This window comes from Barbus barbus (genome assembly GCF_936440315.1).
Source record: "Barbus barbus genome assembly, chromosome: 1".
Taxonomy (NCBI): Eukaryota; Metazoa; Chordata; class Actinopteri; order Cypriniformes; family Cyprinidae; genus Barbus; species Barbus barbus.
This window is the reverse complement of record NC_136729.1, coordinates 17,876,593-17,901,936: the sequence shown is the minus strand read 5'-3', so window position 1 is coordinate 17,901,936 and position 25,344 is coordinate 17,876,593. Positions and strand designations below refer to the sequence as shown.

At 38.4% G+C, this 25,344-nt stretch overlaps 1 protein-coding gene across 8 annotated transcripts in view; it reads left to right on the top strand.

The window, feature by feature from the left end:
* LOC306872283 (E3 ubiquitin-protein ligase Arkadia-like) overlaps positions 1 to 25,344 on the top strand; it is a 42,024-nt gene that overhangs the window by 5,461 nt on the left and 11,219 nt on the right. For all 8 annotated transcript variants that reach the window (XM_079420783.1, XM_079420788.1, XM_079420787.1 and 5 more), the window contains 3 exons: positions 152 to 1,139; positions 8,281 to 8,407; positions 22,793 to 22,950. In XM_079420783.1, coding sequence (XP_079276909.1) covers positions 233 to 1,139; positions 8,281 to 8,407; positions 22,793 to 22,950 — 1,192 coding nt within the window. In that variant the 5' untranslated portion in view covers positions 152 to 232. The remainder of the gene's footprint in view (positions 1 to 151; positions 1,140 to 8,280; positions 8,408 to 22,792; positions 22,951 to 25,344) is intronic.

Sequence of the window (25,344 nt, the reverse complement as noted above, 5' to 3'; positions counted from 1 at the left end):
ACAAAAATTAGTAATGTTTCTTCACTTCTTTGTTTAGCCATTTTTTTTTACTTTAAAATGTAACTTTGCCTTGGCCTATTGTTCATATAATTTGTTTCAGTCTTTTAGGGTCAGTATTCTCATTCTCTGCCTATTTTTCTGTGTTTTCCAGTTGTAGGATTGCTGGATCTCAATGGAACCCTAGGATTCAGTGTATTGAGCCTCAGTGGCACTTTGTTGAGGGTTAGTCGCAATGAAGAGTGAGATTCCGTCTGATGCACGACGTAAGCAGGAGTCCCTGAAGGGGCCTCTGGCTAACCCCGAACCCATGGAGACTGCTAAGAGCTTCCCTGCTGAGATGGAGGTGATTGGCAAGGCAGGAAGTGATTTCTCTTCTCCGTTATGTCCCGAGACCAGACACCGGCCTTCACGGGAAGCCGGAGGTCGCAGAGACTGTGAAAGAGGCTTGTCGGGACGCAAAAAGCGCAAGAGCCAGCAGCCTGGGCCATCGTATTGTTCTCTGAAGGAAGTGCCAGTGAGTGAGGCAGCCCTCACTCCGCCCCACCACAGGCCCATGCTGCTAGAGACACATAGTGAAGACGAGAGGAACCCAGAGTCCTCGTTGAGTGACTGTGCCTCTTCGCCCTCCTCCAGCCTTCGGTTTGGTGACTCGGACACTCTTAGCTCAGAGGAGGACAGCAGGCCGATGACAGTTAGACAGCAGCATCTTAAGGCTCCTGGATCGGCCTCCACCGGGAGTGCAGGAGGAGGGACGGGCACGGCAGTAGGCATGCGGCCGCTAGTTGCCCGGACTCGTGCCAGCAGGTCGCACAAGTGGGCACGGCTTGAGCCGGAAAACAATCATGTGAAACGTCCATGTCTCAGCTCACGCAGGCCATTGCACAGGAAGCGTTTTGTGAAGGGCGGGACAGGAGGCGGGGCTCAGCGGACTCCAAAGCAGAAGGAGCGATTACTGCTGCAGAGGAAGAAGCGGGAGGTGATCGCACGAAAGAAGTACGCCCTCCTGCACAGTACCAGCAGCTCCAGTGAGGAGCTGACCTCTGACTCCTCCTCCCCTTCCTCCACTGAGGCAGAGGATGAGCTGTATGTAGATGTTAGCAGCAGTAGCAGCCAAGCCAGCACTGCCGCTGTGGCCTCAGGTAAATCGCTTTTTATTATTTACCTTTAACCTAGCACTATTACATTTTGCTTTTTAAAGGAAGTCGTGGGAAGGACAAAAAGACCTTACTGTTACTTCACGGTGTACCTGGTTTGGTTTGAACAAGAGAATTTGCTGTAACTGTAGAATAGGGACCAATTCTCACTATTAACTAGTTGCTTATTAGCATGCACATTACTAGCATATTGGCTGTTTATAGTTATATAGCACATATTCTGCATGACTATATTCTAAATCCCTAATCCTACACAATACTTAAATTGAACAACTACATTAATTAGCTAATAGTGTGAATTGGACCTGAAAATAAAGTGTGACCGCATTGGCTATTCTTTGTTTCCTGAACAGTTTCAAAATTATTTTTGTTAATTATTTTTGCTTTACATCAGCTTTACAGTTTTGAGCCAGGGAAATAGTGTGTTGAAATAGTGTCATTCTCCTCTTGTCAGACAAAATCAGTAGTTTAAATCTAGGCTAAAGCAGAGTCAGATTGTGTAAATGACTCATCTGGTTCTTGTGGACTTGTCCCGATGGCCGTCTAGGAGACAGGGTCTTCACTGGGGATCAGTCTCTGGGGCTTATCTAGTTGTCCTGGTCGCTGACGTTTAGGGCTGTAGAGGTCATCTCTAGGTGCTGATCCACCATCTGATCTGGATGGGATCGGGAACGGTCCAAAGGACACCCGCAGTGTGTAAGAAAGTAATAGTTTTATTGGGAGAGAATGCGTTAAATTGGTCAGAATACTTTAAGATTGTAACAAAATCAGAATCTAGAAATCTTTTTTTTTAGCTTTTTTTTTTTTCACCAAAGAATCTTGAAGAACTGTATCACAACACTGTATTTAACTGTGAAAGTAGTAAGAAGTGTTTCTTGAGCACCAAATCAGCATATTAGAATGACTACTGAAGGATCATGTGACACTGAGACTTGGAGTAATGACTGCTGAAAGTTCAGCTTTGCATCACAGGACTAAATTCTTTTTAATTATTTTAAAGTAGAAAACTGTTGTAATAAAAGTTTGCAGTAGTAGTGTTTAATTATTTTTGATCAAATAAATGCAGATTTGGTCAGCATAAGAGATTTCTTACAAAACATTAAAACAAGCGTCTGACTGCAAGCTTATGAACGATAGTATGTTTTCATACTCTCTTTGCCAAAAGTTGATGTTTTATGAGGACTTTTTTTTTTTTTTTTACACAGTCTCTGAAAGCATAAACAGCATGTCAGCAGATCCATTTCCTGCCAAACTCTTGCATTCTACTTCTGTTGTACTTTCTTTACTTCAGTCCCTCTCAAGACAGTGTGGCAAAGTAGATTTAAACACAGTGCGGAAAATGAGCTGCATTCTTTAAACATCATGTAAATAAAGTTTCAAATATACTGTACTTATTTTTCCGTTTTATTTCAGGCATGCATTTTTTGTTTCTGTTCTTAAGGCTAGTTGTGTTTTATAGTTCTCATGAAACTTTGGGGATCTTTATTGGTCATTACTGTGCATATTATAATGTAACTATTATGTTTTGGACAAAATTTCTGTTTTTGAAAGATTCATCAGCAAGCCAGCCTGTGTGTGTCACATGCCGCAGAATTTTTGAGTTTCCTGTTGAGCAACAGCATGTCCTTAACCAGCACTCTGCCACTGCTATCTCTACCGTACCAAGAAAGATTATCTAAACCTCACATGTTCCCCTCTCAAAGAGATCTAAACCACTAGATTGAACATACATCAAGTCTATAAAACCGCTAAAATGTTTAAAATATCTACAGCTAAGCATGCATCAGAGGAGGACCTGTTACATCTAAGGGTGTAACGGTACAAAAACATGACAGTTCTGTATGTAACTCTGTTTTGCTGTTTTGCATTCATGATTCTGTACATTTTTGGTACAGCAGGAGGGAAAACAAAGCATAAAATTGCTAAAACTATGTTTTTTGCATAAAACAGTGTGCTTATGAGTTCGTTTGAAGCGATTAACATAAAGCATGTCTCAGTTTATTACAACTTGGATCATGTGCTTTTCCTGCAGCGGCTCACTCTTAGTTTTAAATACATTAACAACAACAATAAAGTATGTTGATTAGGGCTGGGCGATATGGCCAAAAAAATTATCACGATAATTTTTTTCATGTCAGTCGATATCGATAATCATCACGATAAATGGTCTCTCTAGTAGCATACATTTAAATCATGATAAACACAATTAAAACCACTTATGAGTGAAGTGAAGTGACATACTGCCAAGTATGGTGACCCATACTCTGAATTCGTGCTCTGCATTTAACCCATCCAACGTGCACACACACAGCAGTGAACACACACACACACCGTGAACACACACCCGGAGCAGTGGGCAGCCATTTATGCTGCGGCGCCCGTGGAGCAGTTTGGGGTTCGGTGCCTTGCTCAAGGGCGCCTCAGTCGTGGTATTGAGGGTGGAGAGAGTGCTGTACATTCACTCCCCCCACCTACAATCCCTGCCGGCCCGAGACTCGAACCCGCAACCTTTTTACGATTACCGATTACGAGTCGGACTCTCTAACCATTAGTCCACGACTTCCCCGTTAGGCACGACTTATAGCACCTCAATACCATGGTAAAAATATAACTATATGGTTTTTAGGTAGCCTATTTGTATGAAAAACAGTAGTCTAAAAACATTCGGTATAAATGCAAATGAGGTTCAAATGAGTCGCGCTGTTTCGTTCCGATTTTGGCGCATAAACATTATATCAAACATTTAATTAATTATTGTTATCGAACAATTATCGCGCAGCCCTAATGTTGATATTAAATATATGAATATTGAACATGATGTATGGAAATGTTATTGTACCATCACCTTCTCCTAGGGGAGAAACTCTGAGTTTCAAATTACATTCAACATACAAAGAATTTAAGCATATGCAGTGGTTAAAACAGTGCTGCATTTGTTTATTACGCATGCGTGTCGAACCAAAAGACATTGTCATTTACTTTGCATATAGTCTAATTATCTGACTAACCGAGGCATTTTTACAAAGAACCTGTTCATGATGGTATGTTCACAGAGGATTGCAGAATTGTAACTTTGAATGGTAGTGCCCTTAGAATATATGGTTGTGTGTTTACTACTGTAAGTTGTAGCTATGTTTGGTAGTGTGATCAATTCTTGTGGGCAGCGTGGGGAACGGGGTAAGAGCGGGGTGCTAAGCAGCAGCACTCAGTGGGAAAGCCGACCTTAACAACACACCCCAGAGAATGATGTAGAATCTCCTGAGCCACAAGCCTCTGCCTCGGTGCACAAACGTCCCTGACACAGATTGTTGCAACACAACAACAGCTGAAGTAGGGTTGTTTTAACATTGTATTCATTCAGTGCATAGTGAAATTGGTGTGTATGCTTACTAGAGCCACGGTGAGAAGCAAAACTTTGAGCCTGACTGCTGTTTGAAAAAGCCAACATTATTAGACTTTTTGAAATTATGGCAGGAAGACTGATAGCATGAATTGGAGCTCAATAATGTCTTGTTTTATCTTTTATTGAAAACTGTGTGAGGGTCATGGCATTAATGTAATTCACATCAAAGGTTTTCAGATGTTTCTTTCATGTATTTCTGGATGTCATTTTCTGTAGAAAATGGAGCTTGAGTAGAAGTTGTTTGTCAGTCGCACTGAGACATGTACCAGCTACGCTTGTGAGCTTTATTTTGAACACAACCTGGGCCTCTTGACACCAAATCCAGGCAGAGCTTGAGTTAAAGAAGGAATGAGAAGTCAAGCAGCAGAGCCAATCAGAAGAGGGATGAGTGATTGTACTACAAAAGCCTGTGCCGGCACACTGCTAAGCACATCTTTTACTGACCTACATTTAGCTTCCCCGGCACACACACAAGCACGCCTGCCTGAAGCATTGGTTGGCTCCACTGCTGCACCAAACCATCATCAATTAAACAGCTGTAGCTACTGAGGCTGATATTGCTTCTGCTCTAGATTAATGAGTGGGGCCTAGTGTAGCTTTCAGTAGACTTGGGAAGCTCATATAACACTATGAAAGGAGGGAGAAGATGACCACTGATCTCTGATGGTAGTTTGTATGTGTGCTTCCCATCATAAAACCTGCAGGGATACTGGTGGACATTTAAATATAGGTGTGTATGTTGGTTATACTTAAAAAATAAACATTTTACTAGAGACGCCCTTCACTGATTCAAGTTTTGGATGTGTTTGTGGTAGCAAACATCATCATATGTGATTTGAAGATTTTTAGTTGGCACAATTCACAAGCAGTAAGGCACAGACTTCACTTTATGCTGTGTTGGGAATATGATGATTTTTGAGTATCTGTATAAAGCTTGATGCTTTGGTGAGACTGGACCAAAAATGACTAAATGGACAACATACATAGGCTATCTGCCCTGTGCAAAATTAAATAACCACCTGCCCTCATGTGATTTAAACAAGTGGTTCTCAGCCTGGGGCTGGAGCCCACTAGGGGCCTCAAGATGACTTAAAATGATTTAAATTTAAAAAACGCCATGGGAATTTACATCCATCCATTAATTTTCTAAACCGCTTGTCCTATATAGGATTGCATATATGTTATATAATATATGTTTAAAAAAATTATCATTATTAGTCCTACAAAATAAGGGGCCTTGGAGTTTTAGAACCATCATGACTTGAACGTTCGAAAAGTATTATTATTAATCTTAATACTTTAATACCCTATTTTTTTTTATTTTTCAATTATGTTTGGTAATTGTAAGAATAAAAACCTGATGTTAGTAACTCCATGGTAAACAACTATGAGTTATTTATAGATTTAGCGTTTGCATTTCTAACCTAACTTATTGTACTAAATAGTTATTTATTTTTATTTTAAATTAGGCATTTTGAATTAGTATTGTTTTGAATTATATAGTGCTATTTAAATAAAATTGCCTTGGCTAGATGTGTACTACTGGAAGTGTCATGGAATCTGCCTTTTCTTCTCTGCAAGTTACAGAGTTCCAAATGCCAAAAAAGTTGAGATGCTTGCAGAATGTCTGACTATCTCACTTGCAGCTTACAGTTTCATACAGTTTGTAGCCAGTGATCTTGTTGCAGGTGTTCTTCTTTTTTCTCCTCATAATCTCCCCAATATTCTAAATAAATTCTCCCACCACAGTCACCTCATTAACTAGCTATCATTTTCTAGGTGGCAGAGTGCCGACTAGTCTATCTTATTTAGTGTTATTTTTTTCAAAAGAACATGTTGAATGTCATGTGAACCAAAAGTGCAACCTTAGGATCATGTAAATAACGGAGACCCTGAAATCATGGTTGAAATGAATAGTAGAAATATACCATAGAAGTAAAATGAGTTCTTGTTGGCTCAGTTGCATCTCTTTATCTTCATGTATCAGTATCCATAATTGTGATCTGAATCATGAGTATTTGCTGTATACAAGTAGGTAATTAATGTTAGCATTAATTAGTGATGCACGGTATGTCGGCCACCATATCGGTATCGGCTGATAAATGCGTATCAGGCCGATAAGAAAATTTGGCTGATATCTTAAAGCCGATAAATAATGCATTATTTCCTTCAGAGACACTTCAGATGTGCGCTGTTGGCCATGATGGTTCTGAAATGCTTGAAATGTAATTGGAATCATTTCGAAAAGGACAATACACTTAAGTGCAACATGTGCAGGGCAAGTCTGTCTTAAAGGCTACATAAAATTATAATGTGAACATTACTGTAAATAATGTTGTTGAATCTTTGTGTGCCCATGTTTTGTGCGTGCGTTGAGCACAACGGAGCTACACCTCCTTGACATAAGTACCCTTGTGCATTTGTAGCCTTTTGTGCAATTGTACATTGTAATAATGTGTTTATTTTATGTATATCTGATTTATCTCATATAGAATGCTTTTGATTAAGTTAATAGAGCACTTCAGTTTACCGGTGATCATCTTTAGCTCAGCGCATGCAGCTCAAACAGCAGAACATTAAAAAGCTCAAACAGCACAACATTAAGAACTATGATTGGGAATGTTGTGTATATAACATTCTAATGAGAACATTATTATAATAGAACGTTGTGAATTCTTTGGGACACATTCTGACTATAGCACGCAATAACTGCGTCATTTTATACATATGTAAGTTGTAATATTATGCATATGTTGTATTAATATCTGATTAATCTCATAGGGTGCATTTCCTTGAGTATAATCCGTGTTCATTCAGCTCGCAGCTTCAGTGTGCGCAGCTCGGACGGCAGTGCATAATATTAATAACTATGATTGGGACTTTTTATAAAGAGAAAACTACCGTAATAAAAAGTTGTGAATTCTTTAGGGTTTATTTACCGTGTTTTAGCGTGTTGTTGCGAGAAGAGCCAAGAGCTCATCCACGAGTTATACATCTGACTAGAGCATAATCTAGTTCAAGATGTGCATTTACGTCTTTTTGTGCATATATAAGTTGTAATATTACGTTTGTTCTAGAAATATATGATTCTTAAATAGCCTAATTAACCCTCTATAACAAGTGCTTCAGTTTACCAGTGTTCATTCAGCTCTTCATCTACATACAGCGCACCAACAGCAATGCTGCTATTTAAAACGGTGGTATTAATTTGTTACTTTTTCAAAATCATTGATGCGTTATTAATAATTACCACCACTTTTATTTTTCTCTTATTATTTTCATCAACAATATGGTTTAGTAATTAAAATCATTTCATTATTGTCCGTGCAGAGGCTATTCCGTTTAATTGCTCCATGGTGCATGCATTTTGATTCTACATGATGTCCAATGACTTGTTTGCATTATTTATTGTTTATTCTATTTGTTTGTAAGACTTTTTATGATGAAATTTGTTAATGGGACAGTAAAATTATTTTTTTTAAAGTACACTGTTCAAACTAGGCTGCTTATGTTGAAGTGTTTGGAATGTGGCTTTTAATGATGAGACCTTTTTTGTAATCAGGCTCTCAAATGTATTTACAAATTTGGATATTGATTTATCTGCCAGCATATCGGTTATCGGCTTTCAAATATAAAGAATTATTGCTTATCGGTATCGGCCAAAATTTTCAAATCAGTGCATCCCTAGCATTAATTAAGCTTAATTTCCATGTTATCAATCAGGTGTCCTGGATGAGGACGTGGTTGTGATTGAAGCGACTCCTGCACCTGCAGTGGCTGCCAGCGAGGAGATCAACGTCACCTCCACGGACAGTGAAGTGGAGATCGTAACTGTTGGAGATGCCTTCAGGTGAGCTTTCTCATCAATATGTCCTTGTAACCTGGATTTCAGCAAGTGTTGTAATATTTGCAGAGGACAGCTGTTAAACTTCTGGCGAAGCAGATTTAAATATCTTCACATGGCATTATATAAAACTTGTCTGAACTGAAGTACGAAGTTCATGGCTGTTTACGGCTCTCTGAAGTCCCCAGAAAGGAACTGCTTCATCCAGATGAGAGGGCACATCTGGATTTAGACATGAAGATGTCAGTCTCTATTGTTATGAAGGCATTCCACTGAGCTCCCAGCTTTTATGAACCATTTTCACAGACTGTGATGACACATTTCAATGGTCATCAGCATTGTAAATCATACAGGAGTTTTTCATTTTCTATTTGAGAAAATGGAATCACAAAAAATACTTGAATACATGGCAATGACGTTTACCCAACTATGACGACTTCAGCTTCTGAGAAACCCAGACATATGAAAAGGGTCCATTGTGGGCTTTAAGGATGAGCCCCATAGCATGGTGAATGCCCACTTTTTGTCTTTCTGTGGACCGAAATCAAACAAGGTTCTCTTATTCTTCGTTTTTTGGTCTCATGACCTGCAGGACGTTCTCACATTCTTGCGAAAAGTTCAGTGCCTTGGCTTGAGTGTTGTAAAGATTTTTCATTGAGTTCGCAGAAGAGCAGAGACTTTGCATGTAGATTTGATTTTCAGTCTGCTACACGGCATATCCATTTAATAAACACTACAGCCTCCGGTATTTTGGCTGGGTTCACCCAGACTATGTCAGACGGAGCTCTCAGCAGGCTTCCCCTTTGAAATCTCATAGAAGCTCTAAACTCAATCACATCTGATATGGTTTTGTCCGAACTACGCCCCCTCTTCCCGTTGCTTGATTTGGTTTCGCTGTCCCGCTTCTCTCCTAATTGTTATTGAGGCGTCTGTGCCCGAGCTGAGAATCAACGCTTTATTCTATTACTTTTTTAACCGCTGCCAGAAATATTGCTGGCCGCCACCACACGCCTGCCAGCAAAGTCATTCACTTGAGCCCGTGGAATCCCGAAATGACGTCATCGTAAGTCGTGCGTTGGAGATTGATCGTGGTGTGGTTGTCTTTCTCAGGACCTGAATCATTCAGACGTTAGTGTTGGATGAGTAACTCCTCAGGCTGTTTATTCACTGGTGCATGTTTGCATGTTTTATCCCATAGCATTCACGGAAGCACTCAAACCTCTGTGACAGCATGAGTGAGGTGAAACGCAAGTTTTCACAGTCAGTCGAGCCTTGAGGGATGTTTATTTAACATGCTCACAAGGATTAGTAAGTGATTTTATGCCAGCTGTAAAGCTATAATGCATGCTGGCCTTCTTAGTAGTGGTTCACAATGTGCTGGTCTCAGGAAAGCAGGTGATGTGCAGCCCAGTCTGTTCACTTGCTGGATATGTTCAGAATAACATAATACTATAGAGAGCAACAGGACCTGCTCATTTTTTCAGCAGCCTTGGTTCTAGAAGTATTTTTCCTATTATTTTTAGCAATATGTATACCCATATATTTCTATTTTCCTTCTATATCTTAAAGTAGATGCAACTAAAGTGGGAGAATATACATACAATTACAGTGTGAGAATCATGTTCTTTACTGGTAAAATCACATGACAAGGTACACCAATGCTTCCTCTGTCCTTACAGCTGATGAGGGCTGTGTCTCGTTTCTATGCCCCGCCTGCCGGCCATGTGCTTGTGTTTGGGTGTAGAAAGCACATCCTGTCAGAGAACCTTGAGGAAGACTGTCTTGATTGCTGATTTTGCTGTCTGTGCTTAGGTTGGCCAGCTAGTAAGCAGTTCTATAGGTTTGTGTGTGTGTGTGTGTTTAATTAGATTTTCCCTCTTCCACTTGCACATTGTTTTCTCTGCACCAGTAAGATCAGCTCCCTCATTTATTTTCCTAAAGGTCATGAGGACTATTATCTCTCTTCAAACATCAGCACTGGAATGCAGCTGAAATCATGTGGTCCTGCCGTTATATGGCTTTAGTGTGGAGATTGAGGATGAGAGAGATAGTGTGCAGGAATGTGGGCTTGTGTGTTTGTGACTGAATGCTGATCTGCAAGCCGTGTGTCGGCTGTGGTTTGGATTGGACTTCAGTGAAGGGGGAGGGAGAGGCTTTGCAGCTCAGAAAAACATCACGTGGCCAAGGTCAGAGGAAAATGGGGGTCTTTTGTGAGTGCACGTTTGAGCAGTGTGAATAGGTGTAGTTTACATTCACTCTTAGCAAGGCAGATACGGTGATAAAGTGGTCTATACCGAATGCTTTGCATGTGTTTGTGTAGTGATTTGAGTGCTACCTCTCAAATAACAAGGCACTTGACAAGGCACTTGTTTTTTGAGATGTAGTGCAATGCGAAGTATCAAATACATAATCCGTTTATGAAATGTTATTTACATTCTATAATGTTAAAAACATTGAAGTCATTCTGAATGTTTAACTAAGTGGCTTTTCTGGCCATACCATTCAGTAACAACACATTAAACTGGTATGGCACTTTTTCTTCTCTTCTCCTTAGGCTACATGTTGGTTATTTGTTATATTATATTCATTAACATTTTATTAAAGGTGCCATAGAATGGAAAACTGTATTTACCTTGGCATAGTTAAATAATAACAGTTCTGTACATGGAAATGACATACCATGAGCCTCAAACACCAGTTTCCTCCTTATGTAAATCTCGTGAATAAAAAAGACCACTGAAAAACAGGCGAATCAGAACATAACGCCGACTGTGAAGTAACCGTCACTACGCCCCCAACATTTGCATAATGTCTACCCATGTTCTATGTCAGCTGCCAGCCGAATCATCAGAAGTTTTGCAGGTATTGTGAAGAAACAAGTAAGGACAACGGCGAAAATGGTAGATCATGGAAATAAATGTTATGTTCCAGGCTGTACAGGGGATGTGAAGTGCAGGGATGGGTTGGTGTCTGTATTCAGAAAGGCACGGAAAGCAAATAATGTGTTCTAATAAAATAACGCGAGCCACTAAAGGGACATGGTTAGCTTCTTGCTAGCGGTAGCCTGTTACATTACAGTACATAAGATTTCACTTACCACATAAACAGAGTAAGGAGAGATGACTGAGGATGATGGCGAATGACTTACAGATCCTGAGCACCACTGACAAGCATCTGATCTTGTAAAATGCGTCGTAAGTACCGTCGCTCCATAGTATAAACAAAGTACGTGCGATCGCGAATCTCGAAAGTGAAACTATAACGCGATCGACCGATTGTTCAAAAGCAGTTTCAATGCCCCGCCTATTAATAGCGGCTCCCTGATGCCCGCATTTTATATACAGTATAATTACCCGGCGATATAACTGCGTGAGAAAGTATTGAAATATATATTTTCCCTGTTTCCTTTTTGCTGTGAGCTACTGAAATGAGCCGCACTGTGAAACAGCCAATAATAGCAGAGCTCATTATTATTCATGACCCTTCCAAATAAGCCAATAACAGACCATTTCATTGAAGATTTTTGCCCTTGTCTAAGCCACATACATTCTATGTAGATATCAGAGAACACTTTAAAATATTGTATCAATGCATTCTATGGCATCTTTAATGTGTTACATGAGGCTAAATTAACTTTTACTATTTAAAATGAGGGATTTTAGCTTTAACTATTTTTATTTAGACAAAATAGTGTAGAATTTTAATATTAGCCATTTTCAGTTGTTGTCCATAACTTCAAAATGATTGTCAACTGATAAGTATCGACCAGAATTATAATATCAGTGTACCACTAAATTGGAATCCATAGGGCCCTAGGATTTCTGCGATGTGGAAAACACAGACGAAATCGCATAATCCAGTTATAAAAATGGAATTTACTGTATAACACGGAATGTGAAAGAACTTGCCAAATATTGGATGCATTAATCAAAAGAAGGTCAATACACAAATCAAAACACAATATGGACTAGTGTCTGTAAATATTAAGCCGTAAAAAATATGAATCGTGCATGTTCTGTGTGTGAATAAATGACACAAATGTATGGTTTACTACACACGTTTACGAGTGTTGCTCACAGTGTTTTCAGCCTCTGCCCCCTCAATACATGAGTACATGAACAAAAACAATCTCTAGAACTGCTCTGAGTGTCACTTTATCGCCATTTTACCCTTTCTTTTGATAAAAATGATCGTCATATCATATAAGAACAGAAACGTAAAGGTCTTCACAGCAACCCGTCAAAATAAACGTCATTGCTGAGCAACAACAACACGGAAACATGTCGAAAAGGTTAACTTTAACGGACGAAACCAGATCGGCCGGCCTGTAACTTTACGCTCTCACTCAAAGGATGGACGATCTGACGATTGTTACTATGAGGTGGATCACATCTAACATAATGTATAGCAAAGACAAACTCACCTTGTCTATCTAGTCATGATGATACATTTCAATTTCAGCAGGCAACTATTTGTACAACTACATTATTATTATTCCAGCCACAATTAATCACAACAATGTATATACAATTACAAATGATTATATATAAATCGTCAGTTTGTTGTTTTACACACATGCACACAGACATTATTTCATACACTATGAAGAAGCAATAAATCTTCAGACGCGCCCATAATATTTTATTGAACCTTTTCTGATAAGAAGAGTACGCAGCAACACGAGCATTTTTGACGATCGTTTCTGTCCAGTCCGCTCGTTTTATCGCGTTTAACCACAGCTGTCGTCGGTTTTTTGTCTGGCAGTGGCAGCAGGTATGCAATCAAATTTCTAATTTGAGGCTGTATTACGTCGATTCTGGCACCCAACATCACAACAAGATATTATTTTAAGCTCCTTATGTAGCCGAATCTGCACTGGTTTGAATGGGCCGCCTCCAGTTTTAACTTTGATTGTTTTGCTTTCAGCTAGCGCTGTGACGTAATTGTGATGTCGGCCCTACATGATTCTAGTTACCTGTGGTTGGCCTAGCCGTGCGTCACTAAGAAAACAACAGGCCAATTAGAAGATAGGCTCATGAATATTAATTAGACGGGCCAAAATCGACCTGTTTTTAGCAGAGCTCCTGAGAAAGGAGCTGTAAAAATATGTTGAGATGGTTTTTGGTGCTTATACCGCAAATATATATTCTTAAGGACATCAAAACCTAAAATAAATCTCCAGAAAGCTGTACAATATGGTACCTTTAAAGAAACTGTGACAGAAAAATATTACTTAATGTGATGATAGTATTATTAATAATAAAATTATTATTAAAACATTAAGGAATTTTACCTAAAGAAAATATTTAGCAGAATTTATTTACCAGAAAAGTATAAATACACAACACAGAATTTCAGAGAAAAAATAAATCAAATAATAAATCAAATCTGTAAATTAGAGTTTTTGTTTTTGATTATTAAAATGTATTGAAACAATTCAAATAGAATCCAGAAAATGAATGGAAAAAACTGAATTTGAGAAAAAAATAAAGCTCATTTCACAGGCCCGAAATCCACCAGGCATTATCAGATTCATGTTCATACGTTAAAACATCTGGATGAATCTAGATAAACTAGTTATAAATCAAATAGTCGATTGTTGGATGACTATTCAAATTTCCAGATCCATCTCTATAAACATATTTTGAAGAAGGCTCAGCTATGAAACATGACTTTCTTCAGAGCTCTTCACACTGTCATAGTAGTGCAACAGGGTTATTTGACTAGTGTTTTTCTCTCTTTCTTTTTCTTTTTCACCCATATGCTTACCTCTTGTTCTGCTTTCCTCTCTTCACTCCTCCCTTCCTTTAGTCTAAGCTCATGCCTATGGAAAGCATTTCCAGGAACTGGATGTGTGTTATGTAGCGAGAGTGGTCTCATTTAATCTTTCCTATCTCCCTGAGGTGCCTGGGCTTGCTGCAGAATGCTGAGAGTGTTTCTCAGCTGGAGGAGGGGCTCTGGGTGTCTAAGGTCAGCTGGATGAGCAATGAAGCTCTTCCACTCACAGATCCTTTGTTTATAGTGCATATGGAGACCGATGAGGGAAAGTATGAAGAAATTATATAGATAGATGGACTATTAATTCAGAGGAGGGGTTCGGATTTGATGGAACCCACAATATGCACAAGCAGCTGTGGCAGACATCTGCTTACAGACAAATCTGTGTTTCCATTATAGATTCTATTAGAAAACCTCTCTTCGTCTGTTCAAATGATGATGTTGTCTTGTCTGAAAGTCTTTCTGAGGCGCTGGAATGGAAGATGAAATCTGGTGGTTGTATATGGTCACTTGCTTGACTCCGTTTCACCCCTCCCCCATTTCACAACAGCACACTGTCTTTAAATGCAGAAGCTTGCAAAACTCGGCAGACGGCTTCCCACACACACAGGAATTTGACACATTTTGCATGGACTCCTGTTCTGTTGTATTGCTTAAAGAAATGGCTGGCTATTAAGGGAATCCAATGAGAAGATGTCAAGACTCCCTTTCAAATTCTGCACAGGGTCTCTCATCTGATCTTTATGCCAGCTTGTGTTGATCCCGCACACTGCAAACTTGTGTGAGACATACAGGAAGAAGAATTCCAATAATGTGTTTGCAAACAAAGCACTGTGGACAAAGACCTAAAATTCCTCAAATTCCAAAATAATCCTACCTCCTCTCCTTCCCGGTTACCACCCTATCAGTTCCTGTGTTTACAGAGCCCATCCCAACCATAGACACAAAATGCCATGCTGGTGTAATTTACCAATTAATCCCAGGCCTGCTTGTGGGTAATTAGCGGCAGGTCTCTGGTGATTTCTCTGGCTATGTCTGTGATTCTGCCAATTAAAGAGCAGTGTCACACACAGCCTCAGGTATTCCCCAGCACTCGCGTCTGATTCGTCACTCTCAAAGCCTCCTCAAGAACTTGGAGTCTTGGGTATTTTGGGCATGATTTTAAGTGCAGAGTTTTCTTTCATAGTGTTTATTGTATGTAATATTTAGTATGCAGAATTTAGTGTTGGGCGATATCATCCTATCGTCAGCCTGTGAGTTTACCGATACACAATATTATCGTGCTAATTTATTTAATTATTTATTTACTTAGTTTCATTGCAGAAAAGTGAACCAACTCCAGCGTAAGGCTAAAAGCAGCCTAATGTTGTTAATATGACTGAATTTGTATTTAATATGATAACAATTTAATAGAAACATTGTAAGTTACTAATCATAAGGCTTACATTTCCTCAGATATTCAAAAAGCAGCTAGTTTACATTTACATCAAAAAACATCATAACTGACGCAGGTTTAAAAACACTCCGGTTATCAGGGAAGCTGATTACATTGTGTGATGAATAAATCTTTTATGCTTGTATTGCAAGTACATTGCACTTCATTGTTTTTTGTGATGAGAGAATTTGCGTGTTAGAATTCAGTCAGCACTCACTGAACAACAAATCTGCGGTGTTTCAGCACTGACTCATCTGAATGCCTCTGATTGGCCATTGCATTTATAAGCTCAACATAATCATGTATCAGGGCTCTAGACTCATTCTTCCCACTGGTCGCTCTTTTGCGACTAACTTTCTCAGTTGGTCACAATTTATTATTTTAATTTTTTTGCTACAACATTTGATTAATCAATACATGCTGATGAACTTTTATCATAGTTTATAGTTATATGATAACGGAAATGTTCAACATTCAACCCTTTTTCATCAGTATTATTCGTGATCTAAATTTTGTGAAAAGGAATTCCTCTTTTCATGCCTTTTCACTTTCACTTTCAAATTTGCGATCTTGGTGTCACATTTGATAAGAAAAGGTAATTGTCTGTTTTGCTTGTATCTATACACTTTTCACTTTTTAAGACTTAAAAAAAAGATGGATTCATTATTACCGTATTGACCCGAATATAAGACGACCCTGATTATAAGATGACCCCCCTTTTTCCAGTTGTACTGTTTGGAAAACCAAATCTTGTTTTTTTTTTTTTTTTTTTTTTTTTCTCTCTCTGTAAAGCACATTTTTTCTTAAATTATTTTCATATTGCATATTTTTCCTATTTTAATTTTTGTTTTGAAAGTATGGTAAATAATCGTAAATTGTTTTCACTTGCGATCATTACAACATCCATTACATATTTCATGGCTCACTCGTTTTATGCGTATTTGGCGCCACCTATTGTTGTGGGTGTATTATTGACATGGCAAAGTCTAGACCCTGAATATAAGACGACCACGTTTTTTCAGATGTATTTCCAAGAAAAAAACATTGTCTTATTTTCGGGTCAATACGGTATTCTTAATTAAAAAGCACAACAACAATAAAACAGTAGGCTATAATGACAAACTAGCTTAAATAACCTTTATTAACAAAAGCGAATTAGACGAGGCATGGCATAGGACACATCGCATGCTGTTTTACATAGGTTTATATACCGACTAATAAATTACAGAATACTTGGCAAACACTGAGGAATCAAATAAATATTAAAAATAATAAAAATTAAGGAAAGCCTCCATACGTAACGTGAGGTAAACAGCAAAGATAACAAGCTTTTCAAAATGAAAACAAAAAGAAAATTAAACTGGCTGTCACTGACAGGACTTGCATTTTTTTTTTCTACAAGAATACCAACATGTCTACCTTCTCTGGTTTAAGAAGCGGTCTTTCATTTTAATTTGAAAACCAAATCCTCCATTGCGCTCCGTCCGCTGCGTGCACCTTCACGCTCGTGCTGACGCAGCGAGTATAAACCAGGCTCTACCCACGAAGCGCTCGCAATGACACAATGATTTTCCCGTGGACCATGCCCCTTTTCTTCTGTCATATATAAGAGCATGTGTTTATAGGCAGCTGTCCCTTTAAGACCGAATGCACGGATCCAATATAATGATACACATGCTATTTCTTTCTAACTTGTTTTCGTTCACTGAAGATGAGTGACTGCGTTATCGAGAATGATTGTTGAGACGTCTATTTTCACATAATTCTGTATGTATGCGTCTGTTCGAACACAAGGAAATGCGAATGAAGAATGAACTCGGTGTTTGCGCGTGCTTAAAAATCTGTGTCCACAGAAATCAGCGCACGGGCAGTGAAATGAGTTCTGTTCGCCTCGTCTTGCGCTGGAATGGCTTAAAATCACTCAAATGTGTAAATTGGCAAGATAAAACACATACAAATGATAAACGTTCACTCTATGATGGTTCATTTTTGCAATTAGTCTGTTAATCACATGCGAACCGAGCCTTGAGGTCTGGTCCGTACGGACCACGGATCAACTGCGATCAGTTTCACAACTACTGTGTAATGATGGAGGTTGAATCGAATCGTTACACATAACGTACACCACTACTATGATTACACTTAAGTTTGCGCTATATTATACTCACCTTTTAATAATTAGTGTGTGACTAACGTCTCCTCCACTATAAATTACCAGACTGTAAATGAATCGAGTGACGTCACTGAAAAGCTGCAGCCGTGGCGGGGATGATTTTTGGTGTGGCGGGCCGCCACGGCAGGAATGAATGTAGCGGAAACACTGACATCATTTCAAGAGTTCTGCTCCTTGAAGTCCTTCCAGTGTTACAATGGTCATTGTTTGTTTCTGTATGTTTCAGTTTTGAGATTATAAATTCCCCTTTGCCCTCCCACATCTATGTATTATTTTTATGGATTTTTTAATGCATGCAATTTGCGCTTTTGTTGATCCTAAGGGGAAATTAAAGAAGCAGGAATTGTACGTTGAGTGTTTATAGTGACGTAGAATTTATTTGTTTCTTGCGTGTTTGTTTTATTTGTCCTTTTGAGTACAAATGTTCTGGAGGACGCCTTAGGATGTTTTTTGTAATAGTCAGTTTTTTTTTTGCTCTGAATACTGATGCTGAGAGCACGCCGTCCAATCTGATCTGCTCCCCTAAATCTTTTCAAATCAGCAACATAATAACACATCTAGTTTAGCATTTTGTTGTACACAGGCAGTCAATAGATTTCCACACGTTGAAGGCGACGGAACACCGGAAAAGGTGTTTGAAAGCAGAACGAAACTGGTGTAATGGACAGAAATCTATGTGTAAATTGATTTTGCTTTATATAAAGAATTCAGTTTAAGTTATTTACATGACCTACATATTGTTGATTTAAGCATAACTGGTGTAAAATGTGCATGTAAACGCACTCACTGAGATGTTCACAAGGAAAATGACATTCTGGAGTCACTCCCCTGGTCTCCAGAGAATCCCTCAGCCCTCCAAGCCTGTTGGTAATCATTTTGTTTTGATGTTTTAATGATGCAATCTGTGGTTAACGGGCTCACCAGTGTTGGGTTGGGAGGCAGGGGGCTTCCCTGCTCTCCAGACACAGGGACTTGGGGCCGCTAAATCCCAGCCTGGAGAACAACTCTATTCCCAGGCACACTCTGCTTTACGGCAGCCGGGGCCAATGCGCCCCTCCTATGGAATCAAATCCGCACAGAGGGCTAGAATTCCACGAGTGATTATAGAATTCCAGAATAATTTATTTGGAATTTTGGAAAACAGTTTCAATTCCAAACATGCCAATATGACTTAATGTGAGCAAGTAATAGTGACTGAACAAGAGAGCTTGATTTACATGAAACAGGAGAAAAATGCAGCTGTTTAACACTGAAAAAAAAGCCAGTTGAAGTAATGTTTGGAGCAGAATTATAACGATATAATTCTGCATGTAGTAGAGTTGTAACGATATACCGGTATGGCGATTTATCAAGGTTTGAACGTGCACGGTCATCATACCATAAACATTTGCATATCTACGGTTTCGAAAAAAACCAAAAAAAGACTCACCCACGCATATCACTGATCAGTGGCGCATATGCAACTTATTTCTGCTCGGCTGCTTCACTCTGCATTCACTTGGCAGGTTACACGCACATACAGTGGAGAAAATGACAGAGACCGAGATTATATCTAATCTTCATCACCGCCAAAAAAAGTTAAAATCTGCAGTATGGCAACAAACGCAGAGTTGTCCTTGAGGACGGATCCAATTTGCAAAAAATGTGGACGCAAAGTGGCTGCAAAAGCAGGCAATACATCCAACATCTTCGCTCATATTTGCGGACACCATCCCTCCGTGCAGAAAAAGATGTCGCATTTATAACAAGTTGTAAATTAAGGCCGTATGATTTCCGCCATGCAGAGGGAATCGGTGCAGTCGTGAACATGGAATTTACAGTATAACGGTGTCATGTAAAACAAGCAATCTGATTGATGGATAAATCAACAGTAGATATGATATGTGTCTGTGAAGCACAAAGAGACTGCTAATATTATATAAGTAATCTGCTTGTTTCTGCAAATCTCTGAGTGGCACCATTTTATCTACTACATACTGAAGTAAGCATGACACTAATGGTCTACATAAACATGAACATCACCAGAGCTGCTCTGAGAGAAAGCTCAAACATTTCCTAGTTTTATTTCAGAAAAAACCTTGTCAAATATACTCTGAAACTCAAAGGTCCGCTGCAACCCGTCAAAATAAAAGTTTGATTTAACTTGAAATTGACAAATATATTAGCATTGTACAATGTACTTCAAAGTTATAATAACAACAATAATATTCTTTATAATTATGAATTTATTTAAACATTTATTTTTAAGGAATATCATGTTTTCCATGTTTTAACTTGGTATACCTTAGTATGTTTTGATTTGATAACATTTAAAAAGCATTAATTAAAATGTTAAATTGTGATATAGATATACATAAGGTGTGTAGCTTTATTTTTTAAATGTTTTTCAGAAGGGAGACTTCAATACTTTCATTAAAATGGCTTCAAGTTTGTTGTAATAAAGGATTTCACTCGATAACTTGTTCTTATACTTTTAATAGTCATTGTTACTGATAAGAATTATTGTTTAATATATACCGTGGTACTGTGAATCCATGATATTTTTCTGAGACAATTATCATACCATGAAAATCTCATACCGTTACAACCCTAGCATGCAGTGGTTTACTAATTAGTGTTGTAATACCTGTGGTGTGATTCTATTGAAAGCTAATGACTAGGGATGCATCGATCCGATACTCAGGATCGGTATCGGCTCCGATACTGGAATTTTTGCCGTATCGGGTATCGGTCAGACGAGACTGATCCAAATCCGATATTGTACGCATACTATTGTGTTATTGTTAAGCCCCACGAAAGCACAAAAACATTAGAAAGCACCATAAAGTAAAAGTCCAAGTGTTCTGAAGCCGTTCCATAGTTTAATGTGAGGTACAGATGAATATTTGTTGTTAAATTCAAGTTCACGTAAATTCTTCTCTCCACTGCTTCTGTCTGTCATCCTCCGTTCAGCATTCAAACTGTGTCACGTTCGGTTAAGACAGTCAAGACGATGAAACTCTCTCCAAGAGCGCTCAATAACTGAGAGTTAAAACTGTTAAACGAAAAGGATCAATAAACTATGCACAGATTTAATAAGCTATGCACCAATATCTCTTTCCTTTGTGCTTTGAACTTCTCTATGCGGAGCTGCGTGCTGTGACTCCGTGCTGCTTCAAGCGCATCATTCTGCGCACGGGAAGCCAAAAGCGCTCTATTGGAGCTTTTCGTATTATAATGCTTTTGCGCAATGAAAGATTATTCATAGCGTTTCTTCTTCAAGGCTATTAATAATCTAATGTATAGCACAATAATGGAGGCAGCAACATTTATGATATATTTGATAGATAGGGCTCCTCTATCATATGTCGCTGCTTTCATTGTGCTATACATTTAAAACAAATGTATTTTAATTTTGTAGTTTATATTTATAAATAAATACATTTACTTTTTTCATGTATTTTACAACAATAAAAAGAGCAATGTGTAACATTTTACCAGATATAGTCCTTCGCATATTCACTTTTATTTGTTCCCCACTAAATAATGTTATCACTAAATGTTTAGATTTGATAAAATTGTGCACTCATGATTTTTCTAGAATAAATTTAGCTGCTGAATTATCCACTAACCTAATTTATAATAATATTTTTGTCATAGATTATGAATGGGCCTGTTTACACCTGGTCATTTCATGCGTTTTCGCTGATCGGATATCTATCTGATTTGTTAAAACGTTTCAATTTACACATGGCCACAAAGTCGCAAAACGGATATAAATCCGATCTTCAATTCCTGCACTATATTTAAATGTAATGAAATTCACGTCAACGAAATCAAAAGATAAGTGCTGCATTTGATTAATTATCAGCTCATTTCAAGATCAAAGACCGCAATAGGAGAACACGTGGCATCAGCACTGGAAAGATAAGTTTGTCTTATACTTTTAATGAAGAGTATTGTGTTGATCGTCTGCTTCTTACTTTCAGTTTCATTTGCGGCAGTTTGCGTGTCTGCTTGCTGAAGAGAGACTCAGCTACTCGTCCGCGGTGATGCGTGTTGCATTAGCGCTGTCATATCTGACAATAATGTCATATAGCCTATAACCCGGTCTCACACGTTTATTTTTATTTTTTACATTTTGAGACAAGTAAAATTTACATATGTGGTTTCAACAACCAGATGCGTTTACACATGTCCAGTTTCGTCTGGAATGCGGCCCAGGCCACCTCCTGAAGTGGTTTGAGCGATCAGATTTATATTACAAAATGCATGAAGTGACCAGGTGTAAACAGCGCCTATATATTTTTTCATGTTTTTCATTAAAATGAAGTTGTTTAACACACAAAAGAGTGACACAGAAGTATAGAAATTCTACATTGATAAAAAAAAAAAACTGTGCTCTGATCGGATCGGAATTGGCCGATACTCAGAATTTTCTGGATCGGATTCGATTGGAGAAAATGGTATCGTTGCATCCCTACTAATGACATCAGACCTTGACTGTACAGGTGCATTCTACTCAAAGGTCTTAGATCACATGACAGGTTGTGGTGTTTGGTGGTGGTTTAGCTTATTGTTTATCTGTTGATTGTGCGGTTTGTTTCATGGTATGCTGTGAAAGATTTTTTTTCTTTGTGTTGTTTATTATACTAGTCATAGTTCTGTGTAAATTTGTGAAATATGTGCATGTTATGCTCTGATGGCACTAGTGTGCAATATCATGGATTTATAATGTGTGTGTCTGTGTGAGGAGCTCTAGCTCTCATGTCAGCTGGCTCTTTATTTACATTCCAGCCGATCATTCCAGTAGCTGCTCTAATGCCCTACTACAGCTCACTGGAAACAACGAAATCCAGACCACAAACACAGGTCTGCTTCTGTGGCACATTTGCTCTGTCCTCAATAGACCACTTTTACCAGTCATTCATTACCATGACCGATCATTGGCTAATTGAGTTTTGGCATTGTTTTCAAATAGTTTTACAGTTATGTTAATGTAACCTGTCATCTGTGTGTTGTGCAGGCCACGCTCGGTTGGAAGCCATGGCAGGATGCACTGGGGACCCAGCTGTTCCCAGAGCCGAGCTCAGGAGGGACGTGGCCGTCATCGCCTGTCCACCGTCATCCAGCCACTTAGACAGAGTGCTGGAGAGGTCGTGGACCTCACTGTGGATGAGGACGGTGAGGAGACCTTTGCGTTTCATTTATACTCAAGGATCTACAGATATTAAATTCTATACTAATTTGTCAAAATAATAATAAAAAATTAAAAACTAAAATCAGTTGTTTTAAATGCTACTAGTTAAAGGTGCTGCATGTAGGGTTGACCGGTATTGCAGTCCAAATTCAAAATATTGGAGAAGGCTTTTTTCACCCGGCCCCTCCTCCTCAGACTTGATGCACACGCAGGTTGCCAGATTAACGACACCAAGAGGAACGAGCGCACATGATGATGAATGATATAAAAAACGCAGTTTTCTCCGCCAACTGGCAACCCGGGGTGCCGAAATACAATTGGGTAAACTGGCAGTGGGCGGGTTTCACAAAACAGAAAACAGAGAGCGACATTCCGGCCCAGAATGCACATTTTCAAAGGAGAATAACTGACTGTTGCATTGTTTTTCAGATAAACAAGTATGTTAACTTAGCATGTTTCTTAAATATTTGCAAACATATTATACGGCACCTTTAATTTAGACATCATGGCGCATATATATATATATATATATATATATATATATATATGTGTGTATATATGTGTGTATATATATATATATATATATATATATATATATATATATATATATATGTATATATGTATATATATATATATATATATATATATATATATATATATATAATATATATATGTGTGTATATATATATATATGTATATGTAATGTTCAATATGAAAAATAGATATCAATTTTGAGATATGAGAAAGATTAACAGTGATATTAAATTATTAGTGTTTTAAAGATTAACTTTACCTATGCCATCATTTAATGCTTACTTAAACTAAATGCAAAAAGTAGTTGACATGAGCATGCACAATTAATTATTCAGTATAGACCATATCGATAACTTAAGGGATGATTCACCCCAAAATTAAAATTGTCATCATTTACTCACCCTCATGTTGTTTCAAACCTGTATGAGTTTCATTTTTATGTTGAACATAAAAGAAGGTATTTTGAAGAATGCTGTAATCAAACAGTTGATGGTCCCCATTGACTTCCATAGTATGTCTTTTCCTACTATGGAAGTCAATGGGGACCAACAACTGTCTGGTTCTTCAAAATATTATGTTTTGTTATTCAACATGAAGAAAGAATCTTGACATGAGGGTGAGTAAATGATGACAAAATATTTGTATGAACTATTCCTTTAAAAAAACAATATCGGCAGAAAACCAGTATAGTACCAATGCGTTGCATATTCCTGTTTATTCTCCTATATTATTCTTTGTGCATTCTCTGTATCGTTCTTTCTCTCAGTTTGTGCTGCTTCTGTCATTATCATGTAAAGTCTAAAAGCTTTAGATGTAGAGAACCAGGAGTGTATGAATTCATGTGTTTTTCAAGATCACTGGCTTCAGGATTGAAAACCATCTTCCGGCCAGTTTAACATCGAAACAAAAGGGAGTCAAAGGGAGAAAGCAACAGGAACTCGACAGGAATTTAATATCCCCTCGTTTCAGAACATGAAAAGGCCTTTTGAATATTGTCCGGTCATGACCTCTTCTCATACTTAAAATTCAAATGCTCAAAATACATGAGCTGTAACCGCAACTTTTAAAACAAACAAAAAAAACATGACATTAAAAACAGTCTGCTGTTCATTTTTGCTGAGCCCTAAAATCGAGGGAGAGATTATTTTGTGCGTGTCAGCCATTATTTGAAATGTAACTGGTTTGAGTATTTGATGAGCGTCTCCCTGACTCTGTGCTGCAGTGATGGTCTTCAGGTCTGGAACATAAAAGAGGGAATGAGAGTTAGATCACCCAGTTCAACACTGCGTGGGTTTGGGAAATATTAGATGTCACATCTAATCTACTCATCTTTCACTGTGAGCGGTCCTCCCTCTCTGTCTTTGAGTTGTATCTCTGTGTGTGAGGGGGAGGAGGAATGAATCTGGTATATACGGTTAGTGTTGTTCAGAGCTGTGGATTGCAGCTCGACTGTGTGTTCAGGCCCTGTTAATAATGATTAATCTATATCGTTTCAGCATGCACAGCAGCATAAATAGCCTTCGCAGCTGCACAGCATTCTCTCACAGCCATAGACTGATGGACACCAAAAGCATCCCTTTTATTGTGTGCAATTGAGTTTAATTCTGATTTCATTTGCAGGCAACATAATGAAGTCTGTCTGTTATGCAATCAGCCACTGGCCCCAAAGATTCAGAGAGAACTGCTATAGGAACTAATTAAACTGCCATTCTGGATAAGGAAATAAAATCTGTGTAGTGTTATCTCATTAATCTGTGATATGCTCCCGAATCTCAAGGTTTGTCAAAGGAAAACTCATTTACATTGTTTTGTTTGATTTACTGTCATAAAGTGTCTCTTTGTTT